This window comes from Siniperca chuatsi, linkage group LG16 (assembly GCF_020085105.1).
Source record: "Siniperca chuatsi isolate FFG_IHB_CAS linkage group LG16, ASM2008510v1, whole genome shotgun sequence".
In the NCBI taxonomy this organism is placed as follows: domain Eukaryota; kingdom Metazoa; phylum Chordata; class Actinopteri; order Centrarchiformes; family Sinipercidae; genus Siniperca; species Siniperca chuatsi.
This window is the reverse complement of record NC_058057.1, coordinates 4,946,315-4,970,000: the sequence shown is the minus strand read 5'-3', so window position 1 is coordinate 4,970,000 and position 23,686 is coordinate 4,946,315. Positions and strand designations below refer to the sequence as shown.

The 23,686-nt window shown below is 39.5% G+C and overlaps 1 protein-coding gene and 1 long non-coding RNA gene across 13 annotated transcripts in view; one reads left to right on the top strand and one right to left on the bottom strand.

The window, feature by feature from the left end:
- Positions 1 to 23,686, top strand: part of ankrd6b (ankyrin repeat domain 6b) — a 98,192-nt gene that overhangs the window by 63,782 nt on the left and 10,724 nt on the right. For 8 of the 12 annotated variants that reach the window (XR_006374962.1, XM_044169621.1, XM_044169622.1 and 5 more), the window contains 8 exons: positions 378 to 476; positions 1,660 to 1,737; positions 6,537 to 6,641; positions 9,519 to 9,632; positions 9,819 to 10,007; positions 15,075 to 15,227; positions 17,740 to 17,853; positions 23,196 to 23,496. Coding sequence is in view for 11 of the 12 variants with exons in the window: in XM_044169621.1 (XP_044025556.1) it covers positions 378 to 476; positions 1,660 to 1,737; positions 6,537 to 6,641; positions 9,519 to 9,632; positions 9,819 to 10,007; positions 15,075 to 15,227; positions 17,740 to 17,853; positions 23,196 to 23,496 (1,153 nt within the window). In the remaining variant the exon portion in view is untranslated. The remainder of the gene's footprint in view (positions 1 to 377; positions 477 to 1,659; positions 1,738 to 6,536; positions 6,642 to 9,518; positions 9,633 to 9,818; positions 10,008 to 15,074; positions 15,228 to 17,739; positions 17,854 to 23,195; positions 23,497 to 23,686) is intronic. The other 4 variants (XM_044169630.1, XM_044169626.1, XM_044169625.1 and 1 more) reach the window with 2 other exon arrangements.
- On the bottom strand, positions 10,100 to 15,136 carry LOC122863283. Its single transcript, XR_006374964.1, has 2 exons — positions 15,004 to 15,136; positions 10,100 to 12,680 (listed from the first exon to the last, which is right to left on the bottom strand). It is a non-coding gene; the product is annotated as an uncharacterized LOC122863283 (long non-coding RNA).

The following is a 23,686-nucleotide window of genomic DNA, read 5'->3' as shown; positions in this document are numbered from 1 at the left end:
CCTTTGTCTAAACGAGACCAGACACTGACTGTGGTGAGGAGCAGTACAATCCTTTGTCTAAACGAGACCGGACACTGACTGTGGTGAGGAGCTGGGATTTATAGGGGAGTGGAGTGCTTATTGGATGCAGGTGTGTACTAGGTGAAGGGAATCAGTAATCGGGTGAGGGACTGTAGTGGCTGGAGAGAACATGACAGACTGTGACAGTTTGTCACTCAGCATAGAGCCTCTGGTTAATATATAAGATGTAAATGTTCATAAAAGCATCAGAGATGTCTTTTAGTTTTAGTCCTGTAGTTTTGAATATATAAAGGGTCTACTCTCACACCACCCTCTTGTTCTCGGATGTGTGTGTGTGTGTGTGTGAGAGTCTGCAGGCTGGGGACACACCGCTACATGTGGCAGCTGCTCTGAATCATAAGAAGACAGTACGTCTGTTGCTGGAGGCAGGAGCAGACATCCGTATGTGTAACAATGTGAGTGTCCACAGCCTTTCTACATTATTAATGCTCAGAAGAATTGTTTGTGTACTCACTTTGCCTTTCTTCATCTTCAAGTCAGCACACATTTCTTTTGTGTTAACAATTTCCTCTTGAGGGATTCTTATAGCAGCACACTGTCCCTACCTCCTGCCATCTATTTAAAGCTGCACTAGGCAACATTACACACTGATAGAAACCATAGGTAGCTGCTGAAAACTATTTGTACCTCAATAGGCACGGCAGAAATCCTCTAAGTTGCTGGCTGCTCTGATCACTGTTAACCAGAAAATGTTGCTTTGTCACTTTCTGTCAGTTTAAATTTCCCACCAATGTCCACAGGTTTAGGATCACATCGTGATAAAGACTGGTTATGCAAGTTAACTTACAAGTTAGTAGTCAGGTTAAGTAGTCAAATAATGGCCAAGTCTCAAAAAGTGAGCATAATGTACATTTCCACAGCACTAATTCCATCAGTACAACAACTACAAGAGGCATGTACTACTCACCACTCTTTTTAACAAACAAAAGTTTATTACGATCTCTGTTAAGCTACTGTCAGTGAAACTCAACAAAAGGGAAAAAGTATGTCCATTGAGCTGCTCTGAGACTTTTAATGTGAAATACCTGTGCAGAAAGTGTTGAGTTCAGAATCAGCTTTATTGCCAAGTAGTATTACACATACAGTACAAGGCATTTGCTTTGGTATTATAGTGCATACAATAAACATAGTAAGTAGAAAAAGATAGCAAGCAAGTACTGCTAGTCAAAAGTCATAAATATAAAATAGACAATAAAATGTGAAATATATTGTAGAAATAGTAAAGAATATGTACAATATGACAACAATAGCATAAAAAACAGCAAAGTGGAAGCAACTGGAAATAATTAGTGTTTGAAAACACTATTTCATTTAAAAATATGAGCAGAGAATGTATGTGGATTGAATTATGAATGTTGTGGAAATAACTGAATACTGAATTTATTGAGACAACAGGTAAACATGAAGGAAGTATTGAGTTTGCATTAACTGGATTTAGGACCAAAGGCTGTTACAAATTTCTCTGCCATTGTGGTAAACAAAAGCCTCTGCCACTATTTGAAAATTTACGGTTATTACTTTATCTGTTTTAGTAAGATTTTCACTGTCCTTACTGTCTGTGTGTGTGTGTTTCTGCAGGCAGGTCAAACAGCTTTGGACCAGGCCAGAGAGCACAACAACCCAGATGTGGCTCTTCTACTGACCAAAGCTCCCCAGGTAAAACCAGTACCTCCCAGTCTCACCAGTACAGGCATCCGTAAACAAAACTCATACTTGGAGATACATTTTTGTGCTCATACTCTGTTAAATGGCAGTGTATTACTTATTCCAAGACTGCTTTTTATGACATGACATGAAATTTGTGTCATGTAAAGTGTTAATTTCTTTCCTTTTCTTTCCCTTCCTTTGTTTTATTTTATATTTGTTATGTTAAGTAACTACATTTTATATTTTCACTATTCCACTGACTACCATTTTAATTCCTTGAATTGATTATAGATTGCAAAGATTCCATGATAAGGTCATTTATTTCTCTCAGACTGATACTTGGTTCTTTGGGTAAAATTTGTAAAATGACTAAATGTATTTAACTCTTTATTGCATTTTCCATGAAAATGTAGATTTTCTCAATACGTAAATGATAAAAGATCCATTCTTTAAAGAGTTTTGACCACCTTTTTCACATAGACACATCACTCAGTTTATTAAAGAAAGCTTAGCTCTGCTGTTGGAATCTGTATCATGACACCAGAAGATACCACCGTATGGACAGTAATATCTGGATAAAGATAGTTGAAGTTGATGAGTGGCATTTACAGTATGGTAAAAGAAGCTAAAAAGTGCTAAGGGGGGATTGCAGAGCTGGGTCATAATTCTAATATGAAAAGTTAAAAAACATTAATTAGTGCAGCTTTTAGTTAATAACAGCTCCTTTCTGAGTGTAACAATTGTTGTAGTTACTGTTGAAGTCATTTGGTCCTCCCAGGTCTGTGGGCCTAGAGAGGCTCTTTGGTTGTTTTTTTTTTTTGGGGGATCATGCAAAGCCTTAATTTCTTAACCAAAAATGGCTTGATGGTTTATTGGCGTATAACAGACCAGGGTTCTATTGGGGAGATGTACTGTGATAGCCAGATGCAGCCCCTCCCTTAGGGAAAACCACTTCTTCGAAAAGCCCTAATGTAAGTTGGCCCAGCCATGCCCAGATTGCTGTATCGACTGCCACTTACATACAGCTGATTGTTCCAGGATCATCAGGAGGTTATCCTGGATACCTCCGAAGTGGGTGTCCCCTGGCTGGTGTAGGACTCCTTTAATTTGTGGGAATGCTGATTAAGCTACTACTACAATCTTTACTACTACTACCATCTCTACTACTACCACGTCTACAGTCTTTACTACTACTACTATTACTACTACTACAATCCTTACTACTACTACAGTGTTTACTACTGCTACTATAACTACTACTACAATCCTTACTACTACTGCAGTGTTTACTACTACAATCTTTACTAGACTACTATTACTACTACTACTACTACAATCTTTACTACTACTACAGTCTTTACTACTACCTTTATTACTACTACTACTACTTTACTACTATTAGGCACTACTACTACTACTATTACTACTACTAATAGTGTTTACTGCTATTAATGCTAGTGGTACTACCTTTATTACTACTACTACTTTACTGCTACTACTACTAATTATTATTATTATTATTATTATTATTATTATTATTATTATTATTATTATTATTATTAATACCAGAGTCTTTACCTTTATTACTACTACTAGTACTACATTTTGCATTGGGCGAGGATCTCTCTTATCTCTGGCTGTAGGTCATCCCAGTGGCTGAGATGAGGCACTACCAGCACCGGTTTGGGGTTTGAGGCATGCAACTTTATGTTACCTTGAGAGCCTTCAGGCAAGCCTAGTGTGCTACCAGGTCACTTCTCTGGGAAGTCTTTCCCACTTCTGGTGAACTGGAACCAGGCCCTGCACCAAGGGAGCACTCAGGAACTTTTTCCTCTGCAAACTCATTACTGTGTAGCACTAATGTACAGTGGTGTGAAAAAGTGTTTGCCCTCTTCCTGATTTCTTATTTTTTTGCATGTTTGTCACACTTAAATGTTTCAGATCATCAAACAAATTTAAATATTAGTCAAAGATAACAAGTAAACACAAAATGCAGTTTTTAAATGAAGGTTGTTATTATTAAGGGAAAACAAAATCCAAACCTACATGACCCTGTGTGAAATAGTGATTGCCCCCTAAACCTAATAACTGGGTGGGCCACGCTTAGCAGCAACAACTGCAATCAAGCATTTGCAATAACTTGAGTCTTTTACAGCGCTGTGGAGGAATTTTGGCCCACTCGTCTTTGCAGAATTGTTGTAATTCAGCCACATTGGAGGGTTTTCGAGCATGAACTGCCTTTTTAAGGTCATGCCACAGCATCTCAATAGGATTCAGGTCAGGACTTTGACTAAGCCACTCCAAAGTCTTCATTTCTTCTTCAGCCATTCAGAGACCCCACAACACCATGCAAAGAATTGTACACTAGTTGTGACAATGACATTTTGGCACCGCTTAAACTAGAAGAAAGCTCTGCATCAAGGGAGTACTCTTCCCCCATACGAGTAGCTTCTCAGGAAATGTTTTCTCTGCAAACTCCTGACTGTGCACCACTACTGCTGCTAGATTATAGACTTCATTTAATTGATAAAGAGGTAGCAATAAACTGTAGAGGATTAAATGTCAGAAAAACATCAACACAAAAACAGAGAACAAAACAATCTGCAGTAATTTTTCTGGGTCTCCGAAACACAGCAGCTTCAGCAGGGTGGCACCCATACTCTCATGTCCAGGTATCTCTGGTTATTCTCTCCACTGTGTCGTCGTCAAGAACCTCGTGCAGAGTGTCCACAAACAATTGTGGAGATGTCTGAGTACCTCCCTAAAAGCTGAAGTTTTTATACTCTTTTCTCTGTCCCTTTATGGACATCCTCTATGGAATGATTTGCAGCAACATAAGGTAGGTGAGTTGAGCAACTGGTGGCGCAACCTGATCTTAGACATTTAAACTGTAATTAAGCATTACATTAATTTGACCAAATAAGTGACCATCACTGACTAATAATCAACATATTAAATCTGAAGTGAAGTGTCCTCTTTATTTGTATTCTTCCTGGGGTCCAAATATGAATGTACACCGTGACAATGCAAGTCTCCACCACTCATGTCAACATTCACTTAACAACGTGGTGATGACATACATGTATATCATGTCATAATGTGTAATGTTATAGTATGTATCACATACAACATGTGATACAACACTAGAAGACACACACAGACAAAAATTAATGAGCCAGTGTTACATTTAGGAAAGACTGAAGACCTAATCTAGTATAAGTTAATATAACTATGTATTGCTGATTATTATCACAATTATCATCATTACAAATACTACCATTGTTGTTAATTGTTATCTTTATTTTGTAATCACTATTGTTATAACACAATCAACAGTATGTAATATATAAGACACAATATTGTGCCACAACATTATAATATAGGTTAGGTCAGGTATCGTAGACATACAGTCCCATTAGTGGAGGAGGAGATATGGTTTTGGTTCTCCCTGATACAGTTCAACCTGTAAAATCTCAATTTGCTCATTGCAGATCTGTGTATTTTTCACTACTGCAGTTGTTGCATCATTTTCTGTTTTTTTTTTTTTGTGCAGAAAAACACAAAAGAACAGGGAATGAAAATTTTATTTGACAGTTACCAGTTCAGACAGACAGGGAACATTAGTAGAGAGAGAGAAGGGGATGACTAGCAACAAAGCTCTCTAGATGGAATTGAACCGGGTGCATTGCAGTTACACAATATGCATCTTAGACCACTGAGAAAACTCCTTTTCTGACCGTTTTTATTTAAAAAATATATATATCTGGGAATTTATTAGGTATTTTTGTGATTATTAAGTGTGTAAAAATTGAATAAATTCCAAATGAAAATCAAATTAAAATTTCTGTGCAAACACAGTGTAATTTAACCCACTATTTAATCTATTTGTCTTTTTCTAATTACTTTGAGCGTCTGGTGCATAATCTGCAACTCATTAAAGCTATTACTGGAAATGTTTTCTGAGCTGTGCTCACAGAGGGACTTGTTTACTGTAAACTGCAGTAAGCTGGTTATTCTTTCAGTATGGGGACATCAAATCCAGATAGAATCAGTTTCAACAAATCTCCTTTTTAAAAATCCAGGTTTGTGATGACTTACCTAAAGGTGGGTCTATAGTTGAAGAGGTTAAACAAACAAAGTAAATAATAATGGAAAAAATAACAGGGTATAAGTAGTGAATTTGCATATGTGAATGATGGAATGTACGTAGCATTGCAAAAGGGCACATCCTGTCTCAAAATGATGCATAAAAACTAGTCCATGCATTTGTTACTTCTAGGCTGGATTATTGCAATTCCTTATTATCAGACTGCCACAGTAAGTCCCTTAAGACTCTCCAGTTGATCCAGAATGCTGTGGCACATGTACTGACAAGAACTAGGAAGATACATCAGATTTCTCCCAGATTAACTCCTGTTATGAATTGGCGCTGTATAAATAAAATTTAAACATTTAGAAATACCTTTGGCCACTAGATTCCTCTTTTATCCAGCAGTACAAAATACATATTTATGGGAAATCTTAAAACTGGCTTTAGATCTTGCTCTTTTATATTTTTTGCTAGAACCTGAGTACGTTAAACATTTCCAGGAAACTGCTCTACCAAACCTTTCCCTCTTCCCTGTAAAAACCAGTAAAAACTGAAAAGTGAGCCCTAGTTAGTTGTGACTTGTGGTGTGTATAAAAATGTAATGTTTACTGTATGTAACCTCAGGGATCAATAATCTGCTGCCTTATTTTATTTACTAAGCATGCATGATGATTCTACTTGATTACACTAATTTTGTCACCTGTGTGTGTGTGTTCAGGTGCAGAGTTTTGTGCGTGGCAGGAGTGTGAGGAAGAGGAGAGACAAGCTAAAGGCGGAGGGCAGAGCTCAGTCGGTGCCCAGAAATGAGATGCTGCCCTGTAAGGTAAAAACTGGACCATTGTGCCAAAGCAATTGTAAATTATTGTGTTGATAGTTTAAATAGCAGAATTAAGGGAAAGAACAGGACAAAACTAAAAACCTTCGAATGAGAGAAAGTTAAGTACATAAATGAGACATCTGTGAGTCAAGGGGAGGGGAACAACTGAAGAAAAGCAGTATGGAGGAGAATAGAACAGAGAGGGGTGAGGAGTGTGAATGCTTAAGAAATTAGATATCTTAAAGACTTTATCCAATTTCAAGTTGACTGTTTGAGTGCTGATCCCTGGAGCAGTTTAAATCCTTTCCTTATCCTGCTCAGAACTTGCACTGAACTTCCTTGTTTTTGTGGGCCTAATGAAAGTGAAGTCTCCTACTTCATTCAATTCTCCAGGCTTCTCATACACTCATCGTTCAGTGTTCATTTACTCACCCTCAACCCACATCCAAGCGCTGAGCTGAGCCAGCTTATTGCCTAACTGCACTGAACTGAATTCATCCTAATTTAAAAGAAAAGAAAAATACAAACCGATTTCCCTTGAAACCCCACTACTGTATGTCCTAAATGCTTTACACACACACAAGCACACACACCAGCACACAAAGTACAGTCGCTAACTTAAATGATTAGATTAATTTCTTACTTTTTTTAATTATTTGAAAAGACTTAATTCATTTTTCCTTTGACATTGACTTATTGAAGATGGACCAAAAAAAAACGTGGTGTTTGTATTTGAGTGTTATTTTTTTGATTTTTTAAAATACTTTATTTATAGTTTTTCATTTGTTAACACAACCATACATGCATATATTCCCTTCCACCACCTCATCCCAAGGCTTTACAAACTTCAGTCAGAAAAATAAATAACCTAATACATTAAATAAAATAAAGGGAAAAAAGGGGGACAATTCTCCATGTAGTTCCTGATAATTGGCTTATGAATATCACATGATTATATATTGACTCATGGGAACATGAGTTATTTTTATGAGAGAAATAAACTTTTTCAGTGAATCGTAGAAAAGGTTTCAGTCGTAGTCATCTGGACACTGTTTTCAGAATCAAGACGTTTCGGCTCCCATCCGGAAGTCATTCTCAATTGTGAAAAAATTGGACGGGACAGTTCCCGTCCAATTTTTTCCTTGAAATTGGGGAAATTGGGGAAATTGCTGGGCTGCCGTCCAATTCTATACTAGCCCAAATTGGGCCCTGCTTTTTTTTTTGTTTTTTTTTCAAAATGGAGAACCAATATATTAATTTGCTTATGTTTGCTGTCCAGTAGTAATAAATGAAACTGGGCAAACCAGACCCCCTGCTGGTTTGGGTACCTCCAGAAAGGTTTTCCTCATCCGTGGGGTAGATTTGTTCCATACAAAAGAGGAAATTAGGTTATCTAGTTCTTTGAACATAGACTTGGGTGCGAAAATAGGAATCATTTGAAAAAAGTACAGGAAACGGGGTAAGACGGTCAACATGATTGTATTTACCCTCCCTGCCAATGAAATGGGAAGTAATGACCATCCTTTTAGGTTTTGTGCATTCTATGAAAGATATTATGACACCTATGTTGAACTGATTTACAAGACTAATCCTTGGAATTTTTAGACGTTCTAAAAAAGCCTGGGTCTCTGATAGGTTGGCAGAAGTCTCTGAAATGTAAATATTAGAATTGAATTGTTTAAACTGGTTGTTTATGGTCTCAGGATAAGTAGAAATTAAGCCCTGTGGCGTGCGGATTTCGGGGATCATACGATTAGCAGCCGCTTGTCTAAGGCCATAACAATCTACCAACCCTGTCACTGTGTTCGTAATAGGTTTGCTTTGTTTTCTTACAGTTTGTTTAGTGGAAAGATTATTGAATTCTGTTTATAAGAGAAGTCTTTCTTTGTACAATTCAGGGTTAGGATGAGAGGCATATTTTTTGTCTAGCACTAGTATTTGTTGAGATAAGTCAATTAATAATTAATAAGAATCCATAAATGACAGGACTACAGATGTTGATTTAGACACATTGTTTCATGGCTTTGGGTTAGTGACGTAGGAAAACCTCCCTCAGGGCCAGCTGGAATTAGGTCCCCTACTTCAACGCTGAGTTACTTTTTCAATCAATACAAACAAACTGTAGAGTTCAATCAATACAAACAAACTGTAGAGTACTGTAGGTTTAATGTAACTTCAAACAGAGTACATGTCTAAACTCTGAGTTCCAATGTGCACCTTCCTTATAAAATCCCATTGCTCCGTCCTTGCTCCTCCTGTTGTGGGGCTTTGATAAGACCCAGCTCTTCTATGCTTAACTTGTCTACTTTTGATACCATTATTTCCTTTGTAGTTGTATTTTTAAGTCCCTCTAGATGGCATCCTATGCACATTAATTCTCATTTGATTTCATTTAGTTCTAGATACTTCAGAAGAGGGGGAAGCCATCTTGCCATTGTGTGCATCCATGTGCATCGGTAAATCTGCAACTTCCCTGGTTGGAAGGAGTGCCCTGTACACAATCATAGAATCGCAGGAGTAGCACAGGCCTACAGATGTCTGTGTAGACACAATGTAATTTATTGCTAAACTTAAATGCTTAGCTGTTTCAATATTTTCTTCCACATTAGATCTGTCCATATTTGGCTTCAACACCAAGTTAACCCCCAGAATTCAAATTCTTCAAAATGGGCAAATTAGTGAATTCACTTATGGGAAATATTTAAAAATAAGCCAAAATACCTGTGGCCACTAGATTCCTCTTTTAGCCAGCAGTACAAGATACATATTTCTGGGAAACCAAAAGCCAGCTTTAGATCTTTTTTATTTTTTCAATGTCCTGAGTGTTTAAACATTTCCAGGAAACTGCTCTACCAAACTTTTCCCTCCTCCTGTTCCCTGCAGGACAGTGCATCTGCTGCAGATGACACTCAGAGCAGTGACCGAGCTGCCTGCAAATATGCTGAGGTGGCCGAGTCAAATACCAGGAGGGGAAAGAACAGGAAACAGAAAGAAAAAGTAGGTCCCTGAAGTCACTTCAATTTGAAAAACACACTAATCCGTACTGATGTTCATTAAAGAATAGAGAAGCTAACGGTTTCTAGTCGAAATTCTGGACAGGGGAAGACAATGAGTAGCACTCTCCCCTTCCTCAGTTACTGTTAGATATGTACGAGATGGAATAATTAGGCCCATTAACCTCAGGTGCTGTTGATGTTTCAGCCGTCTTTGTCTGACCCCCTCCGCCGCAGAGAGACCAGGCACAGCGAAGTCTTTCACAAGAGGAAAGGCAAACTGCAAGGATCCTCCCTTCATGCATCCATCCCTCCACACAGCTACAAAGCCTATCAGCTCTACACACTGTACCGCGGCAAGGATGGCAAGATCATGCAGGTAAGTGCACAAATGATTCCCCTCTTCAGTCAGAGTAAAGATTATTATTCATGTAGCTGCTCAGTTATGTGTTCTGTAAACTCAAGTCCTTATACATGGATGAATCAAGGTAATTTATTTGTCATTTTACAACACAGGGTTGCACAATGAAATCTAAGTTATAGCCCCTTCATACTACACACACAGAACATATATACAGATATTTAAATTTAGAATAGAATAAAATAAATAAAACAACAGTTATTTACATACATATATACCTATACACGTATACACCAAGAAAGTAATAAGGCTGTAGTGCATTTTTTTAATTTGTGTCTGGGGGAATGTATCAACAAGATAGTTTGATAATAGGGCTGAAATGATTCCTTGAGTAACTCGATTACTAAAAATCATCGATTCAAAATATTTGTATCGAAGCTTTGTTTAATCCATCTAACTATATACAGCGCACTGTGTTTCACACAAATGATTATTACTGTCGCACAACGCACTTACGCTCTGTGTGATCAGAGACGATTCAGAGCATCTTTGGTGTGATTTGATAGTGCGCATTACAAAGCGGAGGAAGAGAGAGAAAATTGTGAGGGGCGCAGAGAAGAGACAGGCCAGAGAAAGTGACAGAATGTGTCCACTAAAACTCTGTATAGTGTGTCTATTGTAAAACTGAACTAGCCTACCACAATAGCACGACGTCTATGTTTCAGGATCTCAGCAGAAAGCATAACGTTACAGTCTATGCATCCAGTCCACAGAGTGGACCCGACACAAGGTATATGAAGGCTAGTAAAGAATGTAGGTTACGTTAATTATGGCTATATGTAATGGCTAGTTAACAACATAAATCAATATGGTGACTAGTTATGATGTTCCTAAATTAGCTAGGTTTTTTTCAAGATATTAACCACAGAAAATAAAATGCTGTAGTCAATTTGTGAAAGCCTGAGCTTCATTTATGTTATTTATTATTATGATAGTCACAGTTACTGTCCACTTGTGTTTGCCTGTTACAAATGCCACAAAGAAGACAGTAAAGGCTTACATTATGCCTGAGCTGTAGTTAGGTTGAAACTATATACCTTTTTTAAAGCAAAAACCCAGAATGTAATATGGCACTTAAATGCACTACATGGGTTTAGTTTTGACAGATAATATTATTGTATGCAATTTAAGCAAAAAAAAAAGATTTTTTCTAAACAGTAAACCACTTACTTGTGTATTTTGAGAGATCTGTCTTATTTTCTCTTTTGCATATTCCAGCTCTCACACAAAATTTTGTGTGTTATGCATTTTGTGTGTTCTCAAGCTCATCATTCAATGTGAGTCTTTAATATTACTGTTCAATATTTACGTTGATGTGCATTTTAAAAAACATCTTTTTTTGTTCATTATTATCATTCAGCCATTTTTTGTCCTCTGTCTACTCCTGTACCGCTAGTGCTAAAAACTTTGTTTCATTGTCAAATTGTACATATTTTTCACGAGATGTATGCTATTACTTTTCTTTATTTTTGTGATTCGTGATTTTATATAATTTTTTAAGTATTAAATTTATAATGGGAAATCTATGGGAGCAATGTTTGAAAGCTGAAATCTTAAAAAATACAAGTGCTAAAGCATTCATATTTTATGGACAGCTGCCCCATGTGGAAATGCTTTACATATTAAATCAGGGTATCTATAGCGCCACCATGTGGTCAGTTATTACGTGTTTTATGTTTTGGCTAATAACTCATGAACTGTGAAATCAATATTTGCTCAGTGGCCTGATTAATCGATAGAATAATCAGTAGAATACTTGATTACTAAAATAATCGATAGCGGTAGCCCTAGTTGCCCTTTGACTATGTTTGAGCACAAAGCAATAGCTTGATCCAGGATCTTGGGATGGAGCCAGGTCTCCATAAGATGTGGGCACAACAGTCTCTGATTTCCTGTTGCTGGGTTAGCCTGAGTCCCATTTCGTCCATTCCATTTTCATGCGACCGGACATTAGCCAGGAGTAGGCTGGTTAGTGGAGCAGCCTTAGGTCCAAACTGGGTTAGCTTAGCTCTTATCCCAGCACTCTTCCTTCTCTTCCTGGCGATGCTTGGTCCAGCTGGTCTAGTTGGGTGCTCAAGATACCTTGAGCAATGATCGTCCCAGGGTCTGCTGCACTTAATCCAATCCCCGCGTTTTCTTTTTCCAATACCGGTGAGTGTGTTTCTGTCATAGGTATTTGCTCAGTACGTGCTTCAGTAATAAAAATAACAAATTAAAAATGTAGCGACATTTGAAGGAGCTACTGGCCGCCGCATCTGCAGCCTCTGACAGCTGCACTGGACAGATTTAGGTGAATGTTTACTAGGCCTACTGCAAATTACCACCAGGACCACAACATTTTGCATCACCACATATCACAAGTTTGTGGTGTATTTTCACTGAAGATGTAAACAAGTTGATTTGAATGAAGTGACACTAAAAAAGACCTGGGGCCGTACATCTCAAAGCAAGATTAGTGGGTTAGCAGCTATCTTTGGGTTTAATTCAGGTTTTCGGGTATCACAAAGCTGGCTCATTTGCTGGCTCCAGAGCAGGTTAACTTTAGAGGATCGGATCAAAACCTGCCAACAACCTGACTACTGACCAATCAGTTGGTCACTGGAAAAATGGAGTCATGATTCCTACAGGATCCTGTCATGGAAAAATGTACAGAGTTTACAATAAAATACCAAGTAATACAGAGCTATAGAGACATTTTTATACATCAGTAAAATCACTTTGATCACCATGATAATTATGTCCAAGATAGAAGAAAGATTTTTTACGCAACATTGTGTCCACTTTTGGTTTAAACCTTGTATGAGCATTTTCACCTATATTGGCATGCACTGCAACCATTCAGCTACCAGGGCACTTCCTTTAAGCCTGTTTTCACTCAGTCAGACTATCCTGTCTGCTTGGGCAGCAGAAACACACTTGACTAAACACAAAATGCAGTTTTTAAATGACGGTTGTTATTATGAAGGGAAAACAAAATCCAAACCTACATGGCCCTGTGTGAAATAGTGGTTGCCCCCTAAACCTAATAACTGGTTGGGTCACCCTTAGCAGCAACAACTGCAATCAAGCGTTTGCGATAACTTGCGATGAGTCTTTTACAGCGCTGTGGAGGAATTTTGGCCCACTCATCTTTGCAGAATTGTTATAATTCAGCCACACTGGAGGGTTTTTGAGCATGAACTGCCTTTTTAAGGTCATGCCACAGCATCTCAATAGGATTCAGGTCAGGACTTTGACTAGGCCACTCCAAAGTCTTCATTTTGTTGTTCTTCAGCCATTCAGAGGTAGACTTGCTGGTGTGTTTTGGATCATTGTCCTGCTGCAGAACCCAAGTTTGCTTCAGCTTGAGGTCACGAACAGATGGCCGGATATTCTCCTTCAGGAGTTTTTGGTAGACAGGAGAATTCATGGTTCCATTTATCACAGCAAGTCTTCCAGGTCCTGAAGCAGCAAAACAGCCCCAGACCGTCACACTACCACCACCATATTTTACTGTTGGTATGATGTTCTTTTTCTGAAATGCCGTGTTACTTTTACGCCAGATGTAATGGGACACACACCTTCCAAAAAGTTCAACTTTTGTCTCGTCAGTCCACAAAGTATTTTCCCAAAAGTCTTGGGGATCATCAAGATGTTTTCTGGCAAAAATGAGAAAAGCCTTAATGATCTTGTTGCTCAGCAATGGTTTTTGTCTTGGAACTCTGCCATGCAGGCCATTTTTGCCCAGTCTCTTTCTTATGGTGGAGTCATGAACACTGACCTTAACTGAGGCCAGTCAGGCCTGCAGTTCTTGGATGTTATTGTGGGGTCTTTTGTGACCTCTTGGATGAGTCGTCGCTGTGCTCTTGGGGTAATTTTGGTCGGTCAGCCACTCCTGTGAAGGTTGACCACTGTTCCATGTTTTCGCCATTTGTGGATAATGGCTCTCACTGTGGTTCACTGGAGTCCCAAAGCTTTAGAAATGGCTTTATAATATTTTCCAGATGATAGATCTCAATTACTTTCTTTCTCATTTTGTGATAAAGTGATCAGGTGTGATAAACCACAATTAAGTTATGTTTTAACAGGTGGGGAAATCACTTTTTCACACAGGGCCATGTAGGTTTGGATTTTGTTTTCCCTTAATAATAACAACCTTTATTTAAAAACTGCATTTTGTGTTTACTTGTGTTATCTTTGACTAATATTTAAATTTGTTTGATGATGTGAAACACATAGGTGTGACAAACATGCAAAAAAATAAGAAATCAGGAAGGGGGCAAACACTTTTTCACACCACTGTATGCATAAATGTTAGTATGGAAGATAATGGTAAACCGTTTATTTTATATACTTAATCCAATAAATCAATAAAAGTCCTATATGATAGTTCTCACACTTATTTATAGCCTTAGCCTTACTTTTAATATTTGGATATTGGGTGGGTTGAACAAACATCTAGGCTTGTGATCAAGAACTCCACTTCTTTGAACACACTCACAACTGGACTGGACCAATAACCAGCATTGTGATAATGGTTGTTGAATAAAAACTGGTACTGAAGAGAGCCAGAGCATTCAGTTATCAAGCTCCTCTCCTGTGGAATCAGGTCCCAGTTTGGGTTCGGGAGGCAGACACCATCTCCACATTTAAGAGTAGGCTTAAGACTTTCCTCTTTGATAAAGCTTATAGTTAGGGCTGTCTTGGGTGAGCCCTGAACCATCCCTTAGTTATGCTGCTATAGGCCTAGACTGCCGGGAGACTTCCCATGATGCACCTCTTTCCTCTCTCATCCTCTCCCGCTCCATCTGCATTGCATTAACCTAAGCTATACTCAGCATAGCTCCTTTTCTGTAATTTTACCAGCACTTAGCCTTACTGTGACCCCATAGTAAATATGAACAAACACTATTGTACAATTTAGCAAAAACAAAAAAGATTAGTTAAAAGACTTCATACTTGGATAAAGTTGTACCTGGGATTTTGGAGTTTGTTGGACATGTTTGTTGTGAGTGCTGTTTTGTTGATATTTGCGGTGTGTTGCAGGCTCCTCTGAACGGCTGCCGCTGTGAACCTCTCATCAGTAAACTGGAGAACCAGCTGGAGGCCACCAAGGAGGAGATGAAGACTGAAATCCACACTGTCCAAGACCTGATGAACAGCAAGATGGGTCATCTGGACAGGAAGAACACTTACCAGGTAACATACACATGCTAACACAGGAGGAAAGTTAGCTCACTTTATTTTTTGGTTTGGGTTTAAACTGCTCACATACAAGCAGAGCAAGGGTCGTGGGAAAAAAGTCTCATGGACTTATAATTATTTTTTAGCTGAAGTTTAGTAAGGTGTTATCCAGAGAGTTCAGGGGTCAAATCAAACTATATTCAAATTCCTATGGGTATATCCCAATTCCCTTAATTGGATCCAGCCCACACATCGCAGTGTCCTTGGGCAAGACACTGAACCCCAAATTGCTCCCGAAGGCTGTGCCTTCGGTGTGTGAGTGTGTGTGAATGCTTAGTTAGTTTCTTTGAACTGATGAGCAGTTAGCATGCCATCAGTGTATGAATGGGGTGACTGTGATATATGTAGTGTGAAGCGCTTTGAGTAGTCGGAAGACTAGAAAGGCGCTATACAAGTACAGTCCATTTACCATTTACAGTTGTCTCTGCCAGCGCAGCGCTGTGTTTTTTAAGTGTGTCTTTGTTTCCCCTTCAAATAAACAGTTTAACCAACATCTGCACCTTCATGTAAAACCTGCATTATTCTGTATTTATACTGTGTATAGTTGAACTACAGTGTGTAAATGAACTGCTCAGAACCTGAATGCACATGAACCATTTCTAATGGCAGCAATGCTTTTTAAATTCTTTTTATTTAGCTTAATAATTATTTACACATGAATGTATTGATATTTTTTTGTAAATTCATTATTTAATAATTTATAATTTTTTGAAATGATTTATTAGCCCAAATGTTTTAGGGAAAGTGGAAATTATGTGACCATATCTCACATCAAACTAGTTTCTGCCTGATGCACGGAGATTTTCAGCCTCACATACCTTCTTGTGACAGAATGGAAATGATGATTACAATGTATTTATTGCTGAAAGACAACAGACTATATTATTCATGATACAGATTAAAAGGGGAAATAACAGATCGTAAAGAGAAACATTTTACTAATGAATAAAGAGAGTTGTTGACGGTTATTTTGTTTATCAGACCTATACACACAACACAGATCCATTATTTTTAATTAAAACAAAATAAAAAACTAAATCTACTTGGGTTGGTTCTGTTATTTGTCTGACCACTTTGGTATAAAACTGCAGTGTAGTATCTGAGTACAAATAAGAGCATTGGAATGGCCTTCATGAGTGCGGACCAGAACAATTTCCAGGTCAAGCGAAGAGCTGTGTGGGGACATTGTCATGTTGAAACAGGAAAGTGACCAATTCAGTTTATATAGCAAACACAAACTGTTGACAGAGAGAACATTCTTGTCTGAAGCAATTGAATAAAAAAGCAGTACAACTAGAGGAACTGTAGAAGTGAACAACTTAACAAAGCAGAGCTGCCTTGGCTGCTGTCGTACGTTTCTGGTTGCAGTCATGATGTGTGTGACTTGTCTTTGGGACCACTGGGACTCCAGATGAATTTGTTCATTCGTCGGACTTTAACTGAACTTTTTATTATGAGACCACATGCTCTTTTGAGCTGTAAACAAAGGAAAGCCATACAGTACATCTCAGTTTCCCACAATCCTGCAGACAACACACCTCTGAACTCACTCAAATTCTTCTCTGACGGACTGACCACGGAATCGCCAGCTAACCGAGCAGTACACCAAGGTGAACTCTTATCCCTCCATGGACTGGTAACATAATAACTGGGTACAACATAGCATAGAGTAACTGTGTACTTGGCTAAGCACAGGACTGTTTAGTAAATGTACATGTATTGATTTTTTTGTTGAGGTTTTATTGTTGTGATGCGTCTCATCTTTTAGGTCATTTGGTAGCCACATGCTAAGTTGATGTTAGTGATGTTTTACACAGGGTCTTGCATGCAAACTAACTATTCTCTTTTAACCGGGCACCATTATCCTACAGTGATCACACACACATACTGTACACTGTAATTTGGCCTTTTAACACAGCCACACTCTTTATAAACATGGCCTCAGACGCCATCTTGAATTAGTTTTTGAATCCAAACAGCCATTTTGGATCTCTCTCTCACACACACACACACACACGCACACACACACACACACACACCCTCCTTTTGTTCTGTAGCTTAGTGCATTTAGACTTAGATTTCATATTGTGTGTTTTCGCTTTTATTATATTCTTAATAAATGCTTGTGTATAATTTCGTTGGTTTCTTTAATGTTGCACAAGAGTGAATATGCTGCCAACCTCTTCTATGTAGAACTCCAAATCCTTTAACCTACTAGCTATTAATGGTCATTTTGATTATAGTTATTAATTTAATTATTAATCAGAGTTCCAAATTGATAGTTTAGCATATCAATCAGACTCAATCAATTGATTTGATCATTTCTCTTCTTTAAGAGTAGCGCCCCCAAGGTACTTTATTAATTAAAGTTATGTAATTAATTGTTAGTTAATTAATTGATTGCACCTACACAATTTGGTGCCCCTTTAAGCATTGTAATTCCCAACACTTGTGGTTTTACCATCAGATCCGAGCTCTTGATAAGATGACAGTGGAGAGAGTGTCAGCAGAGAGGAGCGAGTGTCTGCAGAGGATCGAAAAACAGGCCTTGCAGGAGAGACTGGAGGCAGAGAAGAGACAGGTAACAATAAAAACTGCAGCTAACCTGGAGACAGACAGGCTCTGCAGCTGATAAAGTCATCACTGAGGTGTTGGTACCATAACCCTGTCAACACAGGACATAGTGTTAACAGTGCTGTGGAAAAGTTGCATACCTCTGAGATCTATACCTGTGTTTTCTGTTACACCAAATAAGACAAGTTAAAATTTAAGTAAATAAAAAAATAGGCTGTACAAAAGAAGAGCCTATAGTGTCATCAGCCTATAATGTTATCAGAAATATTTTGATGAAAATATGGTTGGAATTTTGTATGGTTTAGGGTATGTGTTGACATCAGCATTGTCCGCTTACCAAGTAAGAACGAAAGCTGGTCCACAGGCCCCTCTCTGGATCACTGTACTGTCTTTCCTACACAGGCTGGTGGAAATGCACAATGCAAATTCCACCTAGAATTTTTAATTAGTAATAATGTAATGGTATTGGTAATATTAATATTAATAAGTAATATTAATAGGAATAGTGATAGGAATAATTATGATAATAATAGTAATAAGACTAATAATAACAATTGTAGTAGCAGTTGTCAAGCAGGAACACAGGGGCAGCAGGTGGCCCACAATCAAAGATCCAGACTCTGCAGCTCTGGAGGCAGAAATACCTGCTGAAAGCAACAGAAGGAGAGAGGAAAGAGACAAGGAAGCACAAAACTATGGGAGAGAGAAGATGTCGAGTTAGTAACATGCATTAATGGGATAAAAATACATACAGATGGAGAGGGAGAGGAGGAGAGAAGTGCATCATGGGAAATCTCCCAGTCGTCTAGGCCTATAGCATCATAATTAATGGATGGTTCAGGACTCAGCCAAGCCAGCCCTAACTATAAGCTTTATCAAAGAGGAAAGTCTTAAGCCTACTCTTAAATGTGGAGATGGTGCCTGCCTCCTGAACCCAAACTCTGGGAGCACAGTGTTCTAAAGGCTCTTTAAGATACAATGGTGCCTGACCATTAAGAACTTTGTAGGTGAGGAGAAGGATTTTAAATTCTATTCTGGATTTTACAGGGAGCCAGTGCAGAGAAGCTTATATTGGAGAGCTGATGTGTTTCTCCGTCTCGTGTGGAGATCCCAGGAGCTCAGGCACTTTCAGGCATTGTCGGTCCCGCCTGGCAACTTTGGCTCAAGTCGGCTGTCTTCGTTCCTCTCGCTCTCAGCAGGCCGCAGGGTGATGAGTTTTCTTTACAGTCGCTTGGCTTTGTTGTGATGGCAACCCATGCATAGTTGGGACTGCATGGGTTGAATGATGCAGAAATACTACTCCATGCATTTGTTACTTCTATACTGGATTATTGCAATTCCTTATTGTCAGGCTGCCCAAATAAGTCCCTTAAGACTCTCCAATTGATCCAGAATGCTGCGCCACATGTACTGACAAAAAGAGAAAAGAGATCATATTTCTCCACTATTAGCTTCTCTGCACTGGTTCCCTGTAAAATCCAGAATAGAATTTAAAATCCTTCTCCTCAACTACAAAACTCTCAATGGTCAGGCACCATTGTATCTTAAAGAGCTCATAGTACCTTATTACCCAACTAGAACACTGCGCTCCCAGAATGCAGGGTCACTTGTGGTTCCTACAGTCTACTGGGTAGAATGGGAGCCAGAGCCTGCAGCTGTCAAGCTGAAGGCTCAGGAGAAGGAAGCTGTCTCCTGTAGAATCAGATCCCAGTTTGGGACCATGCCGCAACAATATGTCATTTAAAGGTTTAATGGACATTCAGGAGGTAGAAGAATGTTGAGGACAGATTGATAGATGTAAGGGGAGGGGTGATGATGGAAGAGGGATGTTGTCAGTTAGGCTGGTCTGGGAGGATGTACTGAAGACCGGGTGGTGGGAGACTCAGCGTGGGGATTCCGTCTCAGGCGTGGTTCCACCTGAGCTGATTACAGGCCCCCAAAAGAGTCAGATTATATTGCGCTGAGTTGAGTGTGGGCTTGGCGGAGATTGTTAAGATTATTGTGGATGTACGAGTGATATGCCGCAAGCCAGCAGCCAAGGACCTGGATGGTTTGATCTGAGATGCCCAGTCTGGCTGCTGTGGACGCTGCACCAATGAGAAGGATTATAGGCAGATGAAGACAGGGTAAATTCAGAGCACCTCAGGAAGCCAAAAAAAGCCAGCAAGAACATGGATTCTAGAGTTAAGTCAACCATGTATGGGCTGAAAATCCGATTCTGGGATTTCTGAAATGAGACAATGAATGAGCGATGCTATTGTGGTATCCAGGAATGTGGGCTGCCCTGAGGATGAACTGGTGGTGAGCCAAGATTAGTGTGAGGCTGCAAAGGAACTGCATGATGGCTAGAGAACGAGATCAACCTTTGCCATCATGCAGTTCCTTCACAGCCTCACACTAATCTCTAGCATCACTGACTGCTGTGTTATTGGAGTGGATGAGTATTGACTTCCTAGACCATTCATGCCCCCAAAGAATGACCGCTATGAAAATGGGTATAGCTCGTGAAGCTCAGACAAAGGAGAGCGGGACTCCGAGTCTTGAGATTTCAACTCTGAGGGCCAAGCTGAAGCAAACAATCTCCCTCCATAGTAGCCACCGAAACCTATGGTAGGAGCTGCATCTGTGTGCAGTTGAATGTCCTCAGGTTGAGTGATAATGTCATCGTAGAAGAAGGAAATGCCATTCCAAGAAGACAGGAAATGTTGCCACAGACGCATTTCCATTTTGCATGCATCATCCAGGACGACTCCATCGTGGAGAAAGGTGATGGCTGTGGCTTTGATTAAGAGGTTGGACAGGAAGGATTTTGCTTGTGTAATTATGCGAATGGCATAATTGAGGTGGCCAAGGAGGGCTATTAGCTGGCGTTTGGTGCATCTGTCTGCCAGGAGATAGTTCGACAGTAGCAGAGTGATGCGCTGTATTTTCTCTTAGGGCAGAGATGCCTGGAAAGACATTGAGTCCAGGGTGATGCCTAAGAATCACTGAAGGTGGGCGACGGTCCAGTCTCTAATGTCAGGCTCCGTTTTAGGAAGTGGAGATGACCAAATTGAAGAGGAGGGCACACCGCGCTGTGGAGGATATCCAGCTGCATGTGATGAGAGGAAAGTTGGTGGCAGCTCCAGCGACTATGGCTGGAGCGTCCCCGGTTTCTGTCCCTCGCTGATGGAGGAGTAGAGGCCTGGGATCCACTGGGAGTCGGAGAGATCTCGTTAGGGGAGCCTGAGTGGAGATGCCGGTGGGGCCATGGTATGTTAACCAATGATCGCAAGCGACTCCGCTGGGGCGCTTGGCTGTGGTCTGACTGCTGTGGTCTGACTGCTGTGGCACAGCTGAAGGATAGCCGGTTTTGAACAAGTCGTCGTACAGATCGTTGTCTGAATCAGGCAAGTTGATCTGTAATTCAGTATCCATGGTAGTTTGACTCTTTTGAATTTTGTATTTTGGTTTAAAGTGATCGTGAAGCACGGTCTGTCTGTCCTCGAGAAAACCAAGACAAACGGGGCAGGAAGGATAGACCGGGTATAACTAGGCTTGACAAGTAATTAGAGGTGTGGTTGAGGCGTGGCCCTGCTCCCGAACCTAAGTTAATAAGTTAACTTTTTGATAAAGCTTATAGTTAGGACTGGCTCAGGTGAGTTCTGAACCATCCCTTAGTTATGCTGCTATAAGTCTAGACTGCCTGGAGACTTCCCATGATGCACCTCTCTCTTCCTCTCCCTCTCCATCTGTATGCATTCTTTTCCCATTAATGCATGTTACTAACTCGCCATCTTCTCTCTCCCATAGTTTTGTGCTTTCTCGTTTCTCTACACTCTCCTTCTGTCGCTTTCAGCAGGTATTTCTGCCTCCGGAGCTGTAGAGTCTGGATCTATGATTGCTGCCCCCATGTTCCTGCTCGACAACTGAGAGGTAAGAGACAAGAGCAGGAGGTAAGAGAGCATACAGTAGCACAATACACACTTAAAATAATAATAATGCAATGGTAGTCGTAATATTAATATTAACAATATAGTAATAGTTATAATAATGACAAGACGAGAATGAGCAGACACCTGGAACGGTATAGCCAATCAGAGGCTGATGTAGTCAGGGTCTACAGATGACTCTTCTTCCGGTAGACTGTAGTTCCTTCAGCTCATGTGAGGGAGCTAGTAACTGCACCTCAATTTACAGATTCCTATTTACAGATCTGCTATGGTACGAATTGGACAAAATTCCACAAATAAATATGAGGGAAGTCACAAATGTCACGGGGCCCACAAGCTGACAGAAAGCAATCTACAAATGTGCAAAATGTATGTCATATATAAAAATGGATCCAGAATATCACTTTACATGTATTTGTTGTGTTGAAACTATTTACATTTGTAAAACCTATATAATTTTTATGTGAAATTAAAATGTTTTTATGCATATTTGCAAATCACTCTGTATTTTTGTGGATATGACTTTACACAACAAATACATGTTTGTGCATAGTGAAATATTTGTGGGTTATGGTACACATTTGTGTATTGTCTTCTGTAGGTTACAACTAATGAAGTCCAATAAAAACTTCTGTTCAGCTAAGCTAACTAGTGAACTGAACTGTCGTTCATGAAGGATAAGCCAGTGAGCTGCAAATTTAGTTGAATAAAGATACCATTTGCAAACTCTGAACAGCATGTATGTTTTTGCGACACCTAATTATTAAATAAAATATTTAGTCCTACTTACAGACTTCAAGACATGAGAGGTATGGAGAGGGAGAGGTGCAGCCTTGAGCGACTCAGCAACAGTATCATTCGCAATGAAAGGATCTGAGACAGTCTAAGGCTCAGCCACCCGTTTTTCATATTGGAGGTTTCATCTTGCATTGTAAACTGCAGCAACAGATCTTTTCAGGAAGTGATTCGGTTCAGTTCGTTCACCCAGAAGATTCGTTCTTTTGAACGAAACGTTCACGAACGACACAACACTACTACTAAGAAGTTAAGGACCATTCTTGAGACTATTTCTTAGAAGCTTTATACCTGCCAAGAATATCAGTGGGTTTTTCGAAGAATGGTTTTAAAAGTAGGTGCACTTTTGTTTTTATTGAGAAAATGAAAAGCAGCTAAATATTTTCTTTAATGTACTTTCAGAAATATCCTGACATACATTAAGTTGAATGTTTTTCATAAGACAAATACAGCGTTAGTTAGATCAGCACCAAGCCCACTGTTACAGGACTGACTGTTTCAACAAATGTGACATTTATCTAAAGATCATGACTTGAACTTTTGTCATTAATTGTTCCTCTCAATAAATGTGACAAAGTAATAAATGATAAACTCTTCTTTGTGGTTGTATCTGCTCTTTAAGCAGGCATCCCTGGTTAGTGAGCTGAAGAGCTGGTGTCTGTCCAAGCTGCAGAACATGGAGGTTCGCTTCACAGTAGACCCCAGCAGCAGCAAGCTTCAGCGCTCCTCCTCTGTGGCCAAGGGCCTGAATGAAGTCAATGGAGCTGGCCTCACTGTGCTGCCTTCTGGCGAGGGTGGAAGCTCCCAATGCCTGGAGTGCCACAACAGCCCTGCTTTCCTTGAGTCCAGCCGGGGGGAGCCAAGTGTGGCAGAGGATGGCTCAGCCAACCATTACTTTGTTGTTCATGTGGAGAGCTCTCCAGGTAATGCCTCAACAAACAGCTCACTCAACCAAATCTGTAAATCTAACATTTTCATCATGCACAGACACAGGCTCACAAATCTTTATTTATCCCACCTGTTTACACATCAAATGAACTTTCAAAAATCAGTGACCCCATAAATTACAGACTAGAAATTAATGCTATAATAAACCAATAATAAACCAATAGT